The sequence below is a fragment of the Anomaloglossus baeobatrachus genome, chromosome 9, assembly GCF_048569485.1.
Source record: "Anomaloglossus baeobatrachus isolate aAnoBae1 chromosome 9, aAnoBae1.hap1, whole genome shotgun sequence".
Classification (NCBI taxonomy): Eukaryota; Metazoa; Chordata; class Amphibia; order Anura; family Aromobatidae; genus Anomaloglossus; species Anomaloglossus baeobatrachus.
In genome coordinates this window covers 190054721-190073603 of record NC_134361.1, presented here as the reverse complement: position 1 = coordinate 190073603, position 18883 = coordinate 190054721, and the positions used below count along the sequence as shown (strand labels likewise).

Genomic DNA, 18883 nt, shown 5'->3' with positions numbered 1-18883 from the left:
GGTTAGAGACATAGGTAATCAGGAGAACTATACTATATTACTAATTGGAGGTATTTGCTAATATTATTATAAGCCTCTGCAATGCCCTGCACATTAGGTAAGTGACATAGCTAATCAGGAGAACTATACTATATTCCTAATTGGAGGTATTTGCTAATATTATTATAAGCTGCTGCAATGCCCTGCACATTAGGTAAGTGACAGTGAATCAGGAGAACTATAATAATAAAAAACTTCAATCAGACTGATATTTTATAATTTTATTTCTTTCTTTTATAGTTCAGCAGAACATATAGATGTCACCTCTATAATAAACACAACATAAGTTACTTTTAATAGAATAAAAAAAAAATGAAATGCGCCATATTGGTTGTAACCGCCGTATACCAAGCACAAACATCACTTGCACAGGAAGGGTAACGACACCAGATTTAAGCAGCAGTAGTGACAATGTGAATGACTCGCATTAAATTATTCATCCAATGAATGCACATGTTATATACAAATGGTAAAGCAGTATCCTAATTTACATCTATGGAATTTTTTTTTATTTTTTTTACAAAATAAGGTATTTTTTTTTTACATATTTTTACATCCAACAAATAATATATTCAACATATTTCATAAGGCATGGCATAATATAAAATGAATATACTTTTACGTTTACACATACAAGAAACACAAAACCTAGAAATTGGATTTTATTATGGAGAAAGAGGGGCTGAGGGAACTGAATTTTTTTTTAAATTTTTTTTATTTTTAACTAATTAGGTAAGGTTCACACCAACAAATTTGTCCATAGTTGACGGCGGGAAGGTGTGGGGGGGGGGGGTCTCCTGATCTGAAATTTCAGCCTCATATCTGTCTAGGAGTCTATAGGTTCAGGTTGGGAGAATCGCTGTCAGTCAAGCATTATGGTCCGCAAACAGACCACAAGAAACCAGACCTTAATGTTGGTGGTGTAGACCGGGAGCTTTCAGTGAAACGTGAAATATATCAGACCTTAATGTTGGTGGTGTAAACAGGAAGCTTTCAGTGAAATGTGAAATACCTGACATTAATGGTGGTGTAAACAGGGAGCTTTCAGTGAAACGTGAAATACCTGATCTTAATGTTGGTGGTGTAGACAGGGAGCTTTCAGTAAAATACCAGACCTTAATGTTGGTGGTGTAGACAGGGAGCTGTCAGTGAAATATGAAATACCTGATATTAATGGTGGTGTAGACAGGGAGCTATCAGTGAAACGGGAGAAGCCAGACCTTAATGTAGGCAATGTAGACAGGGAGCGGTCAGTGAAATATGAAATACCTGACATTAATGGTGGTGTAAACAAGGAGCTTTCAGTGAAATACCTGACATTAATGGTGGTGTAAACAGGGAGCTTTCAGTGAAAGGTGAAATACCTGACCTTAATGTTGGTGGTGTAGACAGAGAGCATTCAGTGAAATGGGAGAAACCAGACCTTAATGTTGGTGATGTAGACAGTGAGCTTTCACTAAAATACCTGATCTTAATGTTGGCGGTGTAGACAGGGAGCTTTCAGTGAAACGTGAAATACCTGATCTTAATGTTGGTGGTGTAGACCAGGAGCTGTCAGTGAAATGTGAAATACCTGACCATAATGTTGATGGTTTAAACAGCGAGCTTTCATTAAAACGTAAGAAACTAGACCTTAATGTTGGTGGTGTAAACAGGGATCTTTCAGTGAAATACCAGACCTTAATGTTGGTGGTGTAAACAGGGATCTTTCAGTGAAATACCAGACCTTAATGTTGGTGGTGTAGACAGAGAGCTTTCATTAAAACGTAAGAAACCAGACCTTAATGTTGGTGGTGTAGACAGGGAGATTTCAGTGAAACAAAATACCTGACCTTAATGTTGGTGGTGTACACAAGGAGCTTTCAGTGAAATACCAGACCTTAATGTTGGTGGTGTACACAAGGAGCTTTCAGTGAAATACCTGACCTTAATGTTGGTGGTGTACACAAGGAGCTTTCAGTGAAATACCAGACCTTAATGTTGGTGGTGTACACAAGGAGCTTTCAGTGAAATACCTGACCTTAATGTTGGTGGTGTACACAAGGAGCTTTCAGTGAAAAACCTGACCTTAATGTTGGTTATGTAGACAGGGAGCTTTCAGTGAAACGTGAAATACCTGTGGGTGGTCAGCTATGTATCATTATTAAAATACAGTAACACTATATAGCCCAAAGAAGTGACGTGAAAGATTAAGTATGTGTTCGGCTGTATAAGAGACATTTGCACTTTCTAATAAGTCATGACTGACAAAAACCAATCGAAATTACACACCTATATTGTACCACTTATATAACACTTTTTCCCATACAAACAATACTTCTAGGGGAAAGTGCTCCAATCTTCTAATTTTAGATCCAGATTCTAGCCTTATGCACTAAGTGGCCCAAACGCTTGTTCAGTCATTAGCCATCTCTTTCGGCTCCCCCATATCTATACACCTCAGGGAGAAAGTAGATTGCTGCTCCTATACTCTTCTGTCAGTGTCTAGGTCCCTGAGATAACAAAAAGGAATAAGTGATGAGCTTCAACTTGCCCAATCCTTTTTCTAGTAGCGATGAGTACTATACATTAGAAAGTTTCTTATCAGATGTTTACATGGGCTTTAAAAAGAAATCTTCCACCCAATTGGAGAGCCCCCTGATGAAGCATGGTGAAACGCACGTTACACATTAGAAAGTTTCTTACCAGATGTTTACGAGGGCTTTAAAGGGAATCTGCCACCCAATCTGAGAAGCCCCCTGATGAAGCAGGGTGAAACGCAGGTTACACATTAGAAGGTTTCTTATCAGATGTTTATGAGGGCATTAAAAGAAATTTGACACCCAATCTGAGAGACCCCCTGATGAAGCAGGGTTAAGCACATGCAATCTTATAATTTTAGATGCAGAATATAGCGTTATGCACTAATTCGCCCATACGCTTGTTCAGTCAAGAGTCATCTCTTTCAGCCCACCTACAGTGCCTACAAGTAGTATTCAACCCCCTGCAGATTTAGCAGGTTTACACATTCAGAATTAACTTGGCATTGTGACATTTGGACTGTAGATCAGCCTGGAAGTGTGAAATGCACTGCAGCAAAAAAAGAATGTTATTTCTTTTTTTATTTTTTTTTTAAATTGTGAAAAGTTTATTCAGAGGGTCATTTATTATTCAACCCCTCAAACCACCAGAATTCTGTTTGGTTCCCCTAAAGTATTAAGAAGTATTTCAGGCACAAAGAACAATGAGCGTCACATGTTTGGATTAATTATCTCTTTTTCCAGCCTTTTCTGACTAATTAAGACCCTCCCCAAACTTGTGAACAGCACTCATACTTGGTCAACATGGGAAAGACAAAGGAGCATTCCAAGGCCATCAGAGACAAGATCGTGGAGGGTCACAAGGCTGGCAAGGGGTACAAAACCCTTTCCAAGGAGTTGGGCCTACCTGTCTCCACTGTTGGGAGCATCATCCGGAAGTGGAAAGCTTATGGAACTACTGTTAGCCTTCCACGGCCTGGACAGCCTTTGAAGGTTTCCACCCGTGCCGAGGCCAGGCTTGTCCGAAGAGTCAAGGCTAACCCAAGGACAACAAGGAAGGAGCTCCGGGAAGATCTCATGGCAGTGGGGACATTGGTTTCAGTCAATACCATAAGTAACGTACTCCACCGCAATGGTCTCCGTTCCAGACGAGCCCGTAAGGTACCTTTACTTTCAAAGCGTCATGTCAAGGCTCGTCTACAGTTTGCTCATGATCACTTGGAGGACTCTGAGACAGACTGGTTCAAGGTTCTCTGGTCTGATGAGACCAAGATCGAGATCTTTGGTGCCAACCACACACGTGACGTTTGGAGACTGGATGGCACTGCATATGACCCCAAGAATACCATCCCTACAGTCAAGCATGGTGGTGGCAGCATAATGCTGTGGGGCTGTTTCTCAGCCAAGGGGCCTGGCCATCTGGTCCGCATCCATGGGAAGATGGATAGCATGGCCTACCTGGAGATTTTGGCCAAGAACCTCCGCTCCTCCATCAAGGATCTTAAGATGGGTCGTCATTTCATTTTCCAACAAGACAATGACCCAAAGCACACAGCCAAGAAAACCAAGGCCTGGTTCAAGAGGGAAAAAATCAAGGTGTTGCAGTGGCCTAGTCAATCTCCTGACCTTAACCCAATTGAAAACTTGTGGAAGGAGCTCAAGATTAAAGTCCACATGAGACACCCAAAGAACCTGGATAACTTGGAGAAGATCTGCATGGAGGAGTGGGCCAAGATAACTCCAGAGACCTGTGCCGGCCTGATCAGGTCTTATAAAAGACGATTATTAGCTGTAATTGCAAACAAGGGTTATTCCACAAAATATTAAACCTAGGGGTTGAATAATAATTGACCCACACTTTTATGTTGAAAATTTATTAAAATTTAACTGAGCAACATAACTTGTTGGTTTGTAAGATTTATGCATCTGTTAATAAATCCTGCTCTTGTTTGAAGTTTGCAGGCTCTAACTTATTTGCATCTTATCAAACCTGCTAAATCTGCAGGGGGTTGAAGACTACTTGTAGGCACTGTATATCTATGTACACTCAGGGAGAAAGTAGATTGTCGCTCCTATACTCTTGTGGTAATATCTTATTCCCCAAGATAACAAAACAAAAGGATTAGGTGATGACCTTCAACTTGCCCAATCCTTATTCTTATAGCGATGAGTACTATACATTAGAAAGTTTCTTAACAGATGTTTATGAGGGCTTTAAAAGGAATCTGCCATTCAATCGGAGAGCCCCCCTGATGAAGCAGGGCGAAACGCAGGTTACACATTAGACAGTTTCTTATCAGATGTTTATGAGGGCTTTAAAGGGAATCTGCCACCCAATCTGAGAACCCCCTGATGAAGCAGGGAGAAACGCACGTTGAGGCCCACAGACACACCAGCCTGCATCCACGGGCTGAACACATTGCTTTTATGTTTTGTCAGTATTTGGCATATTTTTGTTGTTTAAGGTGAATTTACATCTCCATGCTGCCTCTCAAATCCCCAATATAAGTATATGTGGTTGTATTAACTTCTATCTCTAGAGACAACATTAATGTTAGCGCTAATTTAATTTTTTTCTCATTTTTATTTTGGACCCAGCGCCCAAAATTGTGTTATTCCAATCTGAGAGCAACACAATGTAGAGGCAGAGACCCTGATTACAGCGATGCGTCACTTACTCGGCTACTTGCAGCAGTTCTGATAAAATCCTTGTTTCATCTGCTGCCAATCTATCAGTTCTTTGAATGCTGAGTCTGTATAACTCCGCCCACACCACTGATTGGCAGCTGTGTACACTGTGAATAGGCAGAAAGTTGCCAATCAGTGGTGTGGGTGGGGTTACAAAGAGCTCATGAATATGGAGGACTACATGGCAGGAGGTTAACTAGTCCTCTAATGATAATCTGCTGCTGATAAAACAGTGATTTTATAAAAAACAGTTAAAACACTGATCAGGCGTCACATCTTAGCAATGCAGCTTTAATTAGCCGATCTGCAATATTACATATTATGCTATTGTTTTTGTTGTTTTTTGGTGTTTAGTGCCTACAAATTTCTATAGCGAGGGAGGAGCTAGAGGCGGAGAAAGATATTCCGCTGCAAGTTCTCCAAAATGACAGCTGCAAGTTCTCCTGAAATGACAATTTTCCATAGAACATTATAGGCACCAACTATCATCTCGTATTGCTTTATGTTCTCTCCAGCATACTCCCCAACGGTCAATTCCCATTTTAGCAATGGGAACGTTTGCATTCACTGAAGGAGGAGAAAGATTTTACCATTGGGAATATTTTGAGAATTAAAGCTCAATCCAGGAGTGAATTTCTCCTACAAAGTTTCTTATTTTCATATTTACTATTGACTTATGGAAAAAATATATCAAAAATGGTTACAGAAAAATGTTAGAATCCACCATAGACTTCCATTATAGTCGGGTACTCAAGTTGCGCCCATTCGAGCATCCAACTGTTCGTCATGGGTACTGAGCACCCGAGCATGGTAGTGCCCGCTCATCACTAGTTACGAGTACAGAGCACCCGAACATGGCAGTGCTCACTCATCACTAGTCACAAGTACTGAGCACCCGAGCATGGTAGTGTCCGCTAATCACTAGTTACAAGTACAGAGCACCCGAGCATGGTAGTGCCCGCTCATCACTAGTTATGAGAACCGAGCACCCGAGCATGGTAGTGCTCGCTCATCACTAGTTACGAGTACTGAGCACCTGAGCATGGTAGTGCCCGCTCATCACTAGTTATGAGTACTGAGCAGCTGAGCATGGTAGTGCCCGCTCATCACTAGTTACGAGTACTGAGCACCTGAGCATGGTAGTGCCCGCTCATCACTAGTTACGAGTACTGAGCACCTGAGCATGGTAGTGCCCGCTCATCACTAGTTATGAGAACCGAGCACCCGAGCATGGTAGTGCCCGCTCATCACTAGTTACCAGTACTGAGCACCTGAGCATGGTAGTGCTCGCTCATCACTAGTTACGAGTACTGAGCACCTGAGCATGGTAGTGCCCGCTCATCACTAGTTACGAGTACTGAGCACCCGAGCATGGTAGTGCCCGCTCATCACTAGTTATGAGAACCGAGCACCCGAGCATGGTAGTGCTCAATCATTACTAGGTACGAGTACTGAGCACCTGAGCATGGTAGTGCCCGCTCATCACTGATTATGAGTACCGAGCACCCGAGCATGGTAGTGCTCGCTCATCACTAGTTACGAGTACTGAGCACCTGAGCATGGTAGTGCCCGCTCATCACTAGTTACGAGTACTGAGCACCTGAGCATGGTAGTGCTCGCTCATCACTAGTTACGAGTACTGAGCTCCCAAGCATGGTAGTGCCTGCTCATCACTAGTTACGATTACGGAGCACCTAAGCATGGTAGTGCCTGCTCTTCACTAGTTACGAGTACCGAGCACCCGAGCATGGTAGTACTCCCTCATCACTAGTTGGTTGAAAAGTTATCTTCTACTGACATGATAGGTGACAACTTGTTGACAAGTGGCAGTCCAACTTCTAGGACCCGCACCAATTTGTAGAACCCCAAAATTGTATTCCTGTCAGTCGTCACTACATTAATTCCCTAAGGGGTTTCACTTTCACTCGGCTTTTTCTGGTAGTCCCATGTCGAATGAATGGAGCTGCATTTGGGCATCCGATCTGCCGAATAGTTTTGGAAGAGGGATAAAAGATCCCCATTAGAGATCAATGTTCCCCATTCTACCGATTAGTGCAGGTCTCTCTAGTTGGACCCACAAAATCAGTGAGTCAACACCTATTCTTTGGATAGGCAATAACTTGTCTTAACTGGACAACTGCTTTAATAATGTTATGAACACAATTACAAGTATTTTTTTGGAATTGGACAAACCATAGCTCACTGCATTACTAGGGTGCCTGTATGTTGGGCACAGGTAATGTGCGAAAAATTGTGCAAAAATGTGATCGAATATCCTATGTACTGCAGTCATTGACCTAATTGGATGGCGGCCACTACTGGTGCAATTAATGTTAAGGATCTTCTCAAATCTAATACAGATTAGAAGCTCAAAAACTGTAAGGATCTTACCGAAAGAACCCAAAAATCAATGTGTTTCCTCTATGTAGGTCACAATAAACTCAACCGGCGAAACACAAGCTCAGCTGTTACATGTGCTAAGTGTCTGTCTCAAGTGGATTAGAAGCATTAAAGCCAAAAAAGGAAACATCCCGGTGAAATCGGAAAACTGGAGAAACTTCACAAACATTTCTACAGGCATCAAAAGTGTGAGAAAATACAATTGGCATCAGTCATCTGGCATGCTGGACTTGTATTCCTTCAGGACTTGGCTGTAATTCTACTTGTTGACGCCCATTTATTGAGTGATAACGCACAGGTGAAGAGTTATTTCTGCCGACTACATTTTTTGAAAAAGAATCAAAAACTGTCAAAGAAATCGGTCACCCAAAAATGGTCGATTTCAAAGGGGGAATTGAAGAATGGGTGTCCTGATGTAAGAGTGCTTCTTCGTGAGGAACATACCGGAGGCCATATATGCAAAAAGTTATTTTTACAGCTTTTTAGAATGTAAAACCCCCTAAAAATATAGAGGATATGTGTCTAATAAGTGTGATAAAAAAAATTGTTTAAAAGAACTGAGAGTCCTCAGTTCTTTTAAACAAATTTTTTTTATCTCTACTGGCTAACACGGTACAAAGATATATTTTACTTGTAATAAGTGTGATATTTACACAAAATATATAGAGGTACAGTATACTGAGGCATGCTGCTTCAAAACGTATTGCTAAAGGTGGAGAAGATCTTCTGGTTATGCAACAAGATGTGTCTTAAGGCCCCGTTACACGCAACGACATATCTAACGATATGTCGTCGGGGTCACGGAATTCGTGACACACATCCGGCGTCATTAGCGACGTCGTTGCGTGTAAAGCCCCCTTCACTCTATTTGATCAGTATCTAGACATGAGCGAATCGATTTGTAGGACCTGGTCCAATGGGCAGATTAGTCTTTCATGGCAGTTGGATGGGAGCCTTGTGAACCACCTCCGATCTGATGACATCTATGACTCCTGTTGGGATTAGCCGGCCTGGTGTGAAATCATCATCATCATCGTGTGATGCACACAGGACATCGCTCTAGGTCAGCTAGTCAAAAGAGGAAACGCGAAAGCCGGAGTGTAGATGTTGGTTTTCAGGGGTCCCATCCAGCGGACACAGAAGACCGAAGTGGTGGTATATGTTGTAAAGGACATTTTCTGCATCTCTTGATATGTTGTGGGATCAGGATGGATCTATGGTAGAAGCTCATCCTATAGGTCCTTCATGGTGTTGTCTAGCCCATCCTGAACCAACGCTGCCATATTGATCAGATATGACAATAATGGAAGGCCTTGCCAACCATCTAATGAGTTTGGGGGCCTCCTGGCTTTCCACTCCATCATAGATCAGGATCATGATCTCTCGGGAGATAAGCTTCTATAATAGCCGTCTGGCAGTAGCTTCCTAAACACTCTAGGGTATAGGTTGTAAAGAACACTTTCTGCATCTCTTGATATTCTGTGGGATCAGGATGGCTCTATGTAGAAGCTCGTCCTATAGTCTCTTCACGGTGTTGTCTAGCCCATCCTGAACTAACACCACCATATTCATCAGATATGATGACCATAGAGGGCCTTGCCAACTATCTAATGAATTTTGGGGCCTTCTGGCTTCCTACAACATCATAGATCAGGATCATGATCTCTTGGAAAATAAGCTCCCATAAGAGGAGTTTCTCAGTGGTTTCCTAAACTCTCCACGGTATAGGTTGTAAAGAACATTTTCTGCATCTCTTGATATTTTGTGCGGTGGATCTAAGGTAGAAGCTCACCCTAATGGTCCTTCACAATATTGTCTAGCCCATCTTGGACCAACACCACCATACTCAGATATGATGACCATAGAAGGCCTTGCCAACTTTCTAAAGAATTTGGAGCCTTCTGGCTTCCTACAAAATTATAGATCAGGATCTCTTAGGAGATATGTTTCAATAAGAGGCTATGGTAGAAGCTCATCCTATAGGTCCTTCACGGTGTTGCCTAGCCCATCCTGAACCAATATTAAATTACTCATCAGATAGGACGACCATGGAAGGCCTTGCCGACCATCTATTGAGTTTGGGGGCCTTCTGGTTTCCCACTCCATCATAGATCAGGATCATGATCTCTCGGGAGATAAGCTTCCATAAGAAGCATCTGGCAGTGGCTTCCTAAACTCTCAATGTTGAAATCCTAAGCAAGTTTGACCAAGCCGTGTTCAATTCAGTCGGTTCTATAAAGAGAAATTTTTCAAAAACATAATTTTTGGAAGCCTTTTTACTTCATAAGAACGAGAGGGCTATTTTAGAAAAATTAATCCGAGCCACCCTTTTAATAATTTTTTTTACAGAAGATGGTCATTATAATCCAAAAAAGTCAAGATTTTTGCAGGAAATTTGGTAAGGACTATAGACACCCCATATCTATATATCCTTTACGAAATTATTATATATATATATATATATATATGTGTGTGTTCTTTCAGCAAAATGTAGAAGTTTTGGAATAATCCTATTACATATATGGTAAGCGCAGAATGTCCATGGCGCATATGGTAAGCCCATGGTGCCCGTATACTCTTTGGTGGTCCATTGAAATAAAATTTGTCTTTGTGACAAGTTTGTTCAGTCTCTTTCATTGGGGTTAGACTTTTATGCGGTTGAGCCATTCATCTCGGGTCCATTCACACTTTTACAATTTTGTTCAGTTTCTTAACAAAGGATTAGTCACATACCACATTTCGGGGCCATTACACTTGTCTTGGCCAAAGTATTTCGACCTCTTAACAGCCAGAAGATAATACTTTAGTTGCTCCCCAAGCAACACGTTATAACTGATGTGTAAAAGTGCTTTTCTTTGTAGAGGACTGACCTACGTCCTAAAAAACTATCAATTCAATCAGTCGACAAAGTTCACTTTGTATGTCAACTGGTGGCCATTGTCCCAGGCGTATAGTACTTTTTCTTTGGGGTTATAGTCAATCTGAGTCGTAAAGGCATACTCGTTAACGAATGGCAACTTTGGATTTGCATCAGTATCTGTGTGAGTATCGTAGGCATAGGAGATCTGCCCTTCTTTATGGTTGTAGACGTCCACGGCATAAAGGATGCCACATATTATAAAACAGTTTCCATAGGAATTACGTTTGAGACCAGTCTTCCACGTAGTCTCCTTCTTCACCGATAAGTCATTAGGGTCAAGTTTGCTGATAACAATGACTTCTTGTTGAGAGTAATCGTAGTCAACCGATGGGTAGATGACCCATAAGCTGCTTTCATCGACGGCAAAATCGATATCCGAGTGTCCTCTCCATTTCCATGGAGTGGTATCTTCATAAATGACGTCATGCAGAAGAGTCCAGGCTGCTACAAAGCGCTGCTTCAGGTCATACTTAATGATGTTTTTCGTAAAAGCTCTGTTGTAGTAGAAGGCGCCTTGATATACTACGTGTCCTGTTCCGATCCAGTTGTAAGGAACCTTGTAGAGATTACTCCATCGACCTGTGAAACAAATGAAGATTGTAAAATAAAACCTCAAACCTAGTGGTGACATTGATGATGGCCCCTAGCTAGAGGTGGGTCTACATGGGCTGAATTCTGGCCACAAGAAGCACTAATCTACGATATATGTTTACAAGTTGATCGTCAGTGATGGTCCCTTGAGGTGGATCTACATGGACTGAATTCTGTCCACAAGAAGCACTAATCTACGATATATGTTTACAAGTTGATCGTCAGTGATGGTCCCTTGAGGTGGATCTACATGGAATGAATTCTGGCCACAAGAAGCACTAATCTACGATATATGTTAACAAGTCAATCGTCAGTGATGGTCCCTAGAGGTGGATCTACATGGCCTGAATTCTGCCACAAGAAGCACCAATCTCCAATATAAGAAGTCCATTGTCATTTCAAGGGGCCTTAATACAGATTGACCAAAACCATTTGGGGAGAGAATGTTTGTTAACAAGCACTTTTCAATTTTATGAATTTAAGATGAGAGAACCCCTTTAAAGAAGACCTTTCACCTGGTCAACAGTGGCCAGTTTTTTCCTCTTATTTTCTTTCCACCGCTTCCCTTGCTATATTCTTTATTTTTTTAAACCACCTATACCAGTGTTTCTCAACTCAAGTCCCCAAGACCCACCAACAGATCATGTTTTCCTCAATATCAGACAAGGAATAATTCCATCACCTGTGCAACATTAAGGAAATCCTGAAACCTGATTGAGGAAAACCTGAAAACCTGCTCTGTGGGTGGGTGTTGAGTGAGGACTAGAGTTGAGAAACTCTGCCCTATACCATCCCAGAAAAATGACCTTTTTATTTAGAGCTAAATTTTATAGTCCTCGGGGGCGTGACTCAGAGAGCAGCATAAAGACACACCCCCGAGGAGCCACTAAAAATAAATCATAGAATCTCTAGATCCTTGTAGGTTTAAAAACCATAATAAAATAAAAAATACTCAAAAGAGCACTGGGAATAAAATAAAAGGAAAAACTGGCCAGTTATATTTAAAGAGTACCTTTCGCCAGGTCATAAGTATAAAGCCAAAGTTTGTACTTTCTATGAAATGACTGACCTTGTTTAAAATTGTCGAGATTTCTGAACTCCACCAGATTATTTCCATAGTAATAGTTAGTGACGTAGATCCGTTCATCCTTTGCTGCTGGGTCTTTCATCCAAGCTCCTTCATTGCGACCATAACTGTGATGTTTTTTGGGGGCCTCCACAGATGCAATGGTGCCTTCACACTCTCCTTCCCTGACTGAGAGAAGACATCTTACATTACTCATCATTACATTATTTCCAATTGTTTAGAGCACCACAGCACTGTATAGAGAAAATTAGCTAGTAGACACGAAGGACTAAGTAATGTAGAGGTGGAGGGGGATGGGTGATGTGGAAATGGCACAGAATCAATACAAAGTTTTCTGAAATTTGTATTGGCAACCCACTTTAGACAAAGTTAATTTTATTTTTATGACTTTTTTCTTTAGGTTTTTAAGTTTATAATGTAGGGACTTGTAGACCAGCCATAAAAAGGGTTGGGGTGCAAGTCTGCAGTTAACCTATGTGACTGCAGATTTATTAATACTCACAGCGCATTATGCACACTGTCGTGATTCCCCAGTGTCAGTGCCGGGAGTGGACGGTCATGTGACCTCAAGTATGCGATCTGGATACTCCTGGACACATTCCGACTAGACGTGTCCGGTCTTGCTCAATTGACTTGTCTAGTTGGCATGTGACCACAACTATGCAAATCACATACTTGCGGTCACGTGCCCAAGTGCTTCTGGCGCCGGACCTGGAGAATCCTGACAGCGTGCAGTGTTCATATAGAATGACTGCAGACTTGTGCCCCAAGCCTGCACATCCCCTTTAAACTCTCAGATGACCCCTCTGAAAAAGTATTTCTAATTCTATAAAGTGATGACAACACTTTATGATCTGTGTGACTATCTCTGGGACCCCCCCACTGAACCTGAAAAGAAAAGGACCATAGCGCAATTACTAAGCACCTTCACTGATTTCTTTGTACTATTATAGAAATGCTTAAAAGGGGACAGTGTGCTAAAACCAGCACTGCAATCCCTTCATTTTTAGGATTGGTATTATAAACTCACTCGTCATGATGTGATAGTATATCTAAGCTATATACCATCACTTTAAAAGATGTAAAACCTTTCTAACTTTAAAAGAGCTTTTTTGGAACATCATTGCCCGCTGCAGACTTCAGACAGAGACTGAGCTGTGATGAGCGGTGACGTCACTCAGGTAAATTGTAGTCACAGCTGGAGGTTCCCACGGCCCTCCACCTCTGACCGAAGGTAACTTGATCTCAGGGTACTTCATTAAAAACTCAGTGACCCCACCTCAGGTTACTTGCAGTCATAGGTGGAGGGCCATGGGAACCTCCAGCTGTGGCCACAACTTAGCTGAGTGATGTCACGGCTGATCGCGCTGCTCAGTCTCTGCCTGAAATCCGCAGTGCGTGGTTATGTTCCATGATCGCTCGCTGTGACTTCAGATATAGCAGAGCTGGAATTGTCGTGAAACCTCGTGTGTATTACATCGGTCCTAGGAGTTTTGGCGGTTAATAAGGGGGTGAAAGAGGGTACTTTTTTTGTATTTTATTTCAAAAAAAGGATTTTTTCACTGTTGTGTATATTTTTTTTCGCTTACAGACTAGTAATGGGGTGGTCTCATAGATGCCTCCCATTACTAATCTAGGGCCTAATTGCAGCTATGAGCTGCGATTAACCCCTTATTAACCTGATTGCCACTGCACCAGGGTAATCAGAAAAAGCCAGGTTAAGTGATGGGATTGTCACATATAGTGGATGCAGCATTCTTGGGTGGCTGCAGGCAGCTATTTTTAGGCTGGGTGGGCTCAATAACCAAGGGTCTCCCCAGCCTGAGAATACCAGCCCCTAGCTGACAAGCTTAACTTGGCTGGGTATCAAAAGTAAAAGGGGACCGCACGCCAGTATTTTTAATTATTTATTGAAATAATGAAAAAAAGCCACATGCAGTTCCTTTTATTTTGATACACAGCCAAGATGAGCGCATGGCTGGGGGCTGCAGCCTGTAGCCGTGGCTTTATCTGTGCTGGGTATCATATTATGGGGGGGACCCTACACCAATTTTTAAATTATTTTTATTATACGATAGACCCGCAAGGGTCTGTGATTCGAAGCATCAGACACGCTGTTACTCAGCGTGGGAGAGCGTCTGAATGGAACCAGTCACAATGCACAGCCCCAAAAGTAGAATGAGTGGTCAATAAGCTGTTACAGTCGAATCGGTGACTCGGTAAGTACAGCGCACTTACTTTATTATCATTTTTTTTGTATTTCTCAGGTGCCGAATCCGAATCAATACCTGGAATTCCCTGAGAATTCCGGGCCTGCCCAGAACTCGGGTATCTTTGAACCTGCGCAGGTCCGGACTTTTACAGTACAGGTCCGCCCATCACTAATTGGGAGCAGTGGCTGGACACAGGGTCAGAAAAGAACCTTGGTGACCGGGGTTCTCTAAAAACGGAAGAACCCCTTAAAAAGAACTTATGTAGTATAACTATGGTTCATACGATATAGTATATAATACATTCAATCTATCAGATGGGCTCTATACCAAGTGAACAATGTAAGAAAACTCTCCAAATCCATCACAGACACTGCCGTAATCAGAAATGTTGAAAGCTCACATGTAAAAAGGATATCTGATCCAACTGCTGCGCCACAGAACACAAAAATGTCTGCAAGCGATTTTTAGGAAAGAAATGTCACTTTCTCTTAATCAATCACACAAGTCAGATACAAGTTTGAAATTTCCCTTTACAGCTGGCACGTCTCCCCAGGAAAGAATTTATCATCTTGAAGATTTTCGGATTAAATCATCATAGGACGTATTTTATGGCGCACTCCAAGAGGCGGAACAATAATCCTTTCCATTTGTGTTTTGACTATTAGGTTCCTTGTATTTCTTAAGACAGTATATGATCTGGAAACCAAAAATGCCATAGATGTAAGTTTTTTGGGAAGTTTTTGGGGCAGAAAATGTCTAAGATGTTTTCAAAACTGAAAAAAAACTCCTTCAAAACTTGAGTTTCTGCTCCAAAAAACACAACAAAAAAAGACTCTGGCACCGATAGGCAACATGCCGGACCGTACACACAAGCCATACCTTTATTATTGGTTTCTCCATCGGCGCCAAGTCCTGCCGAAGAATGTAAAGATACGGAGTATTCCGGGCTGGTGGTGGTTGTGGCCGATGTCGTAGTAGGGGTGCTCTCCGTTGTGGTGGTCGGGGTGGGAGTTGTGGTGTTGGCAGTGGTAGATGGAGTTGTGGTTGTCGTTCTCTCCTCCAACCTAACCACAGGTCTTTCCTCATGGATTATGTGGGATTCGGAGATGTTTTCTGCCGTTCTGACATCTTGTCTTTCTCCTCGTCCAGAGAGCCTTCCCGTGTTCTCTACAAATGGAGGTAAAAAAGGACTTAACGCATCGATTGACTTTGACCTACTCACTGAAGGCCTCCAAGACAGTTGAGGAACCAAATCACAGCATAACACATTTTTCTAAGATGTACCATATGGTAGCCATGGCCATGTACAAAAACTTTATATTTATAGGCACAGATGGGGTCTAGAGATGAGTGAGCACTACTATGCTTGGGGGCTTGGTACTAATGGAACTCAATGAAGGACTCGAGCATTTTTCTGGATGATTTCCTGGAAAAATGCTCAAGTCTCCAATTGACTTCTATTATACTTGGGTACTCAAGTCGCACCCATTCGAGAATCCAACTGCTGGTTACGAGTATCAAGCACCCACACCACACAGTGCCGGCTCATCACTAGTTACGAGTACAGAGCACACGAGCATGGTAGTGCCTGCTCATCAATAGTTACGAGTACCGAGCACCTGAGCATGGTAGTGCCTGCTCATCACTAGTTACGAGTACCGAGCACCTGAGCATGGTAGTGCTCGCTCATCACTAGTTACAAGTACTGAGCACCTAAGCATGGTAGTGCTCGCTCATCACTAGTTACGAGTACTGAGCACCGGAGCATGGTAGTGCTCGCTCATCACTAGTTACGAGTACCGAGCACCCGAGCATGGTAGTGCCCGCTCATCACTAGTTACGAGTACTGAGCACCCGAGCATGGTAGTGCTCGCTCATCACTAGTTACGAGTACAGAGCACACGAGCATGGTAGTGCCCACTCATCACTAGTTACTAGTACTGAGCATGGTAGTGCCCGCTCATCACTAGTTATGAGTACCGAGCACCTGAGCATGGTAGTGCTCGCTCATCACTAGTTACCAGTACAAAGCACCCGAGCATGGTAGTGCTCGCTCATCACTAGTTACAAATACTGAGCACCTGAGCATGGTAGTGCCCGCTCATCCATAGTTACGAGTACAGAGCACCTGAGCATGGTAGTGCCCGCTCATCACTAGTTACGAGCACTGAGCACCCGAGCATGGTAGTGCTCGCTCATCACTAGTTACGAGTACTGAGCACCCGAGCATGGTAGTTCTCACTCATCACTAGTTACGAGTACTGAGCACACGAGCATGGTAGTGCTCACTCATCAGTAGTGACAAGTACTGAGCACCAGAGCATGGTAGTACCCACTCATCACTAGTTACGAGTACTGAGCACCTGAGCATGGTAGTGCCCGCTCATCACTAGTTACAAGTACCGAGCACCTGAGCATGGTAATGCCCGCTCATCACTAGTTATGAGTACCGAGCACCCGAGCATGGTAGTGCCCGCTCATCACTAGTTACCAGTACTGAGCACCCGAGCATGGTAGTGCTCACTCATCACTAGTTACGAATACTGAGCACCCAAGCATTGTAGTGCCCACTCATAACTAGTTACGAGTACCAAGCACCTGAGCATGGTAGTGCCCACTCATAACTAGTTACGAGTACTGAGCACCTGAGCATGGTAGTGCCCGCTCATGACTAGTTATGAGTACCGAGCACCTGAGCATGGTAGTGCCCACTCATGACTAGTTATGAGTACCGAGCACCTGAGCATGGTAGTGCCCGCTCATCACTAGTTACGAGTACTGAGCACCTGAGCATGGTAGTGCCCGCTCATGACTAGTTATGAGTACTGAGCACCCGAGCATGGTAGTGCCCGCTCATCACTAGTTATGAGTACCGAGCACCTGAGCATGGTAGTACCCGCTCATCACTAAGGGTCAAATCCCATGTCAAGGAGTCTTTTTGCTCAGTTTTTGGAGTGGAAATTGAGCTAAATGTTTTTGAGGAAGATTTTAAAAGTTTACAATGAGATTCAGCTCGAAAAATCTGTCTAAAAATACTAGGAAACATATTTCCGAAGCTTCTGATTTAGTATGGCTTGACCAAAAGCCATTATTGACATAAATGTGTAACTTTTGCATAAACTTTATGGAGCATAATAGTGCATCAGGCTTGTCTGGCTTTTACCCTGGTTAGTGCCGCAAATAGCTTAAGAAAATTGGGACTTTGATTTTCCTGGTTGTAAAAAAAAAAGTAGGAAAAAATGTCAGGAGAATTGATTTTTAGGGTAAATTTTATTACTTAAAGCGCCTTTATTACAGAAACAAAGGGTTAAACACATGTCCACTAGCAGCTCCATAGAACATCTAGTTTTAACAAAAGATAATCATTTGATTTTAATAATATTGTTGATTTTAAGCATATTTGTCCATATGCCAGACACTGGTCATGGGATAACGTTTTATAGAGCAAATTTTCATTAAATCCTATTAAAGAACAATGTTTATTTTTTTTATTTTTTTTTTTAATAATTTTGTCCGGCTTTGGAAAGTTATGAAACTTTGCAAATCACTTTATTAAAGGATTTTGTCTTTATTCCAATAAAAAAATGGCATGTAAGTGACATCCAAACCTCTGCCTTTCTCCAGTCTAGCTGCATTTATATCAGAATGTACTCATGTAGAGTACAGATGATGGCAGTGATGGGTCACAGCTTAGCACCTGTCTCTCACTAACTCTGGGGTTTAAGTTGCTGCAGGATATTGTTCTAATTAGCACAAAACTCAAATGAATAGACAGGTGCTGGCCCGTTCACTGCCATCATCTGTACTCCTAATTACTATGTTCTGATAAGTACAATATTCAGAGAAGGAGACAGATGCTGCCCCATTCACTGCCATCAACTGTATTTCAAATGAGTATGCTCTGATAAGTGTAATACTTAAAGGAGGAGATAGGTACTGATCCTTACACTGCCATCATCAGTACTCCAAATAAGAACAATTTAATAAGCACAATGCTCAGAGGAGGAGATAGATATTGATCCTTACACTATCATCATCAGTACTCCAAATAAGAACAATTCAATAAGCACAATGCTCAGGGGAGGAGGCAGGTACTGATCCTTACACTGCCATCATCAGTACTCCAAATAAGAACAATTCAATAAGCACAATGCTCAGGGGAGGAGACAGGTGCTGATCCTTACACCACCATCATCAGTGCTCCAAATAAGAACAATTTAATAAGCACAATACTCAGAAGAGGAGACAGGTACTGATCCTTACACCACCATCATCAGTGCTCCAAATAAGAACAATTTAATAAGCACAATACTCAGAAGAGGAGACAGGTGCTCATTCATTCACTGCCAGATAAGAATTTTCAGATAAGCACAACAAAGAGGAGGAGACAGGTGCTGACCCAATTGCTGCCATCATCTGTACTCCA

At 42.2% G+C, this 18883-nt stretch overlaps 1 protein-coding gene across 2 annotated transcripts in view; it reads right to left on the bottom strand.

Annotated features, from left to right (window-relative positions):
* Nucleotides 1–245: 245 nt before the first annotated feature.
* OLFML2A (olfactomedin like 2A) overlaps nucleotides 246–18883 on the bottom strand; it is a 115622-nt gene continuing 96984 nt past the window's right edge. Inside the window, exons 6-9 of one of the 2 annotated variants that reach the window (XR_012725313.1) lie at nucleotides 15337–15624; nucleotides 12227–12412; nucleotides 1155–11145; nucleotides 246–1107 (exon numbers count right to left, since the gene is read on the bottom strand). Coding sequence is in view for 1 of the 2 variants with exons in the window: in XM_075324130.1 (XP_075180245.1) it covers nucleotides 10544–11145; nucleotides 12227–12412; nucleotides 15337–15624 (1076 nt within the window). In the remaining variant the exon portion in view is untranslated. Of the gene's footprint in view, nucleotides 11146–12226; nucleotides 12413–15336; nucleotides 15625–18883 lie in introns of both variants that reach the window. The other variant, XM_075324130.1, reaches the window with a different exon arrangement.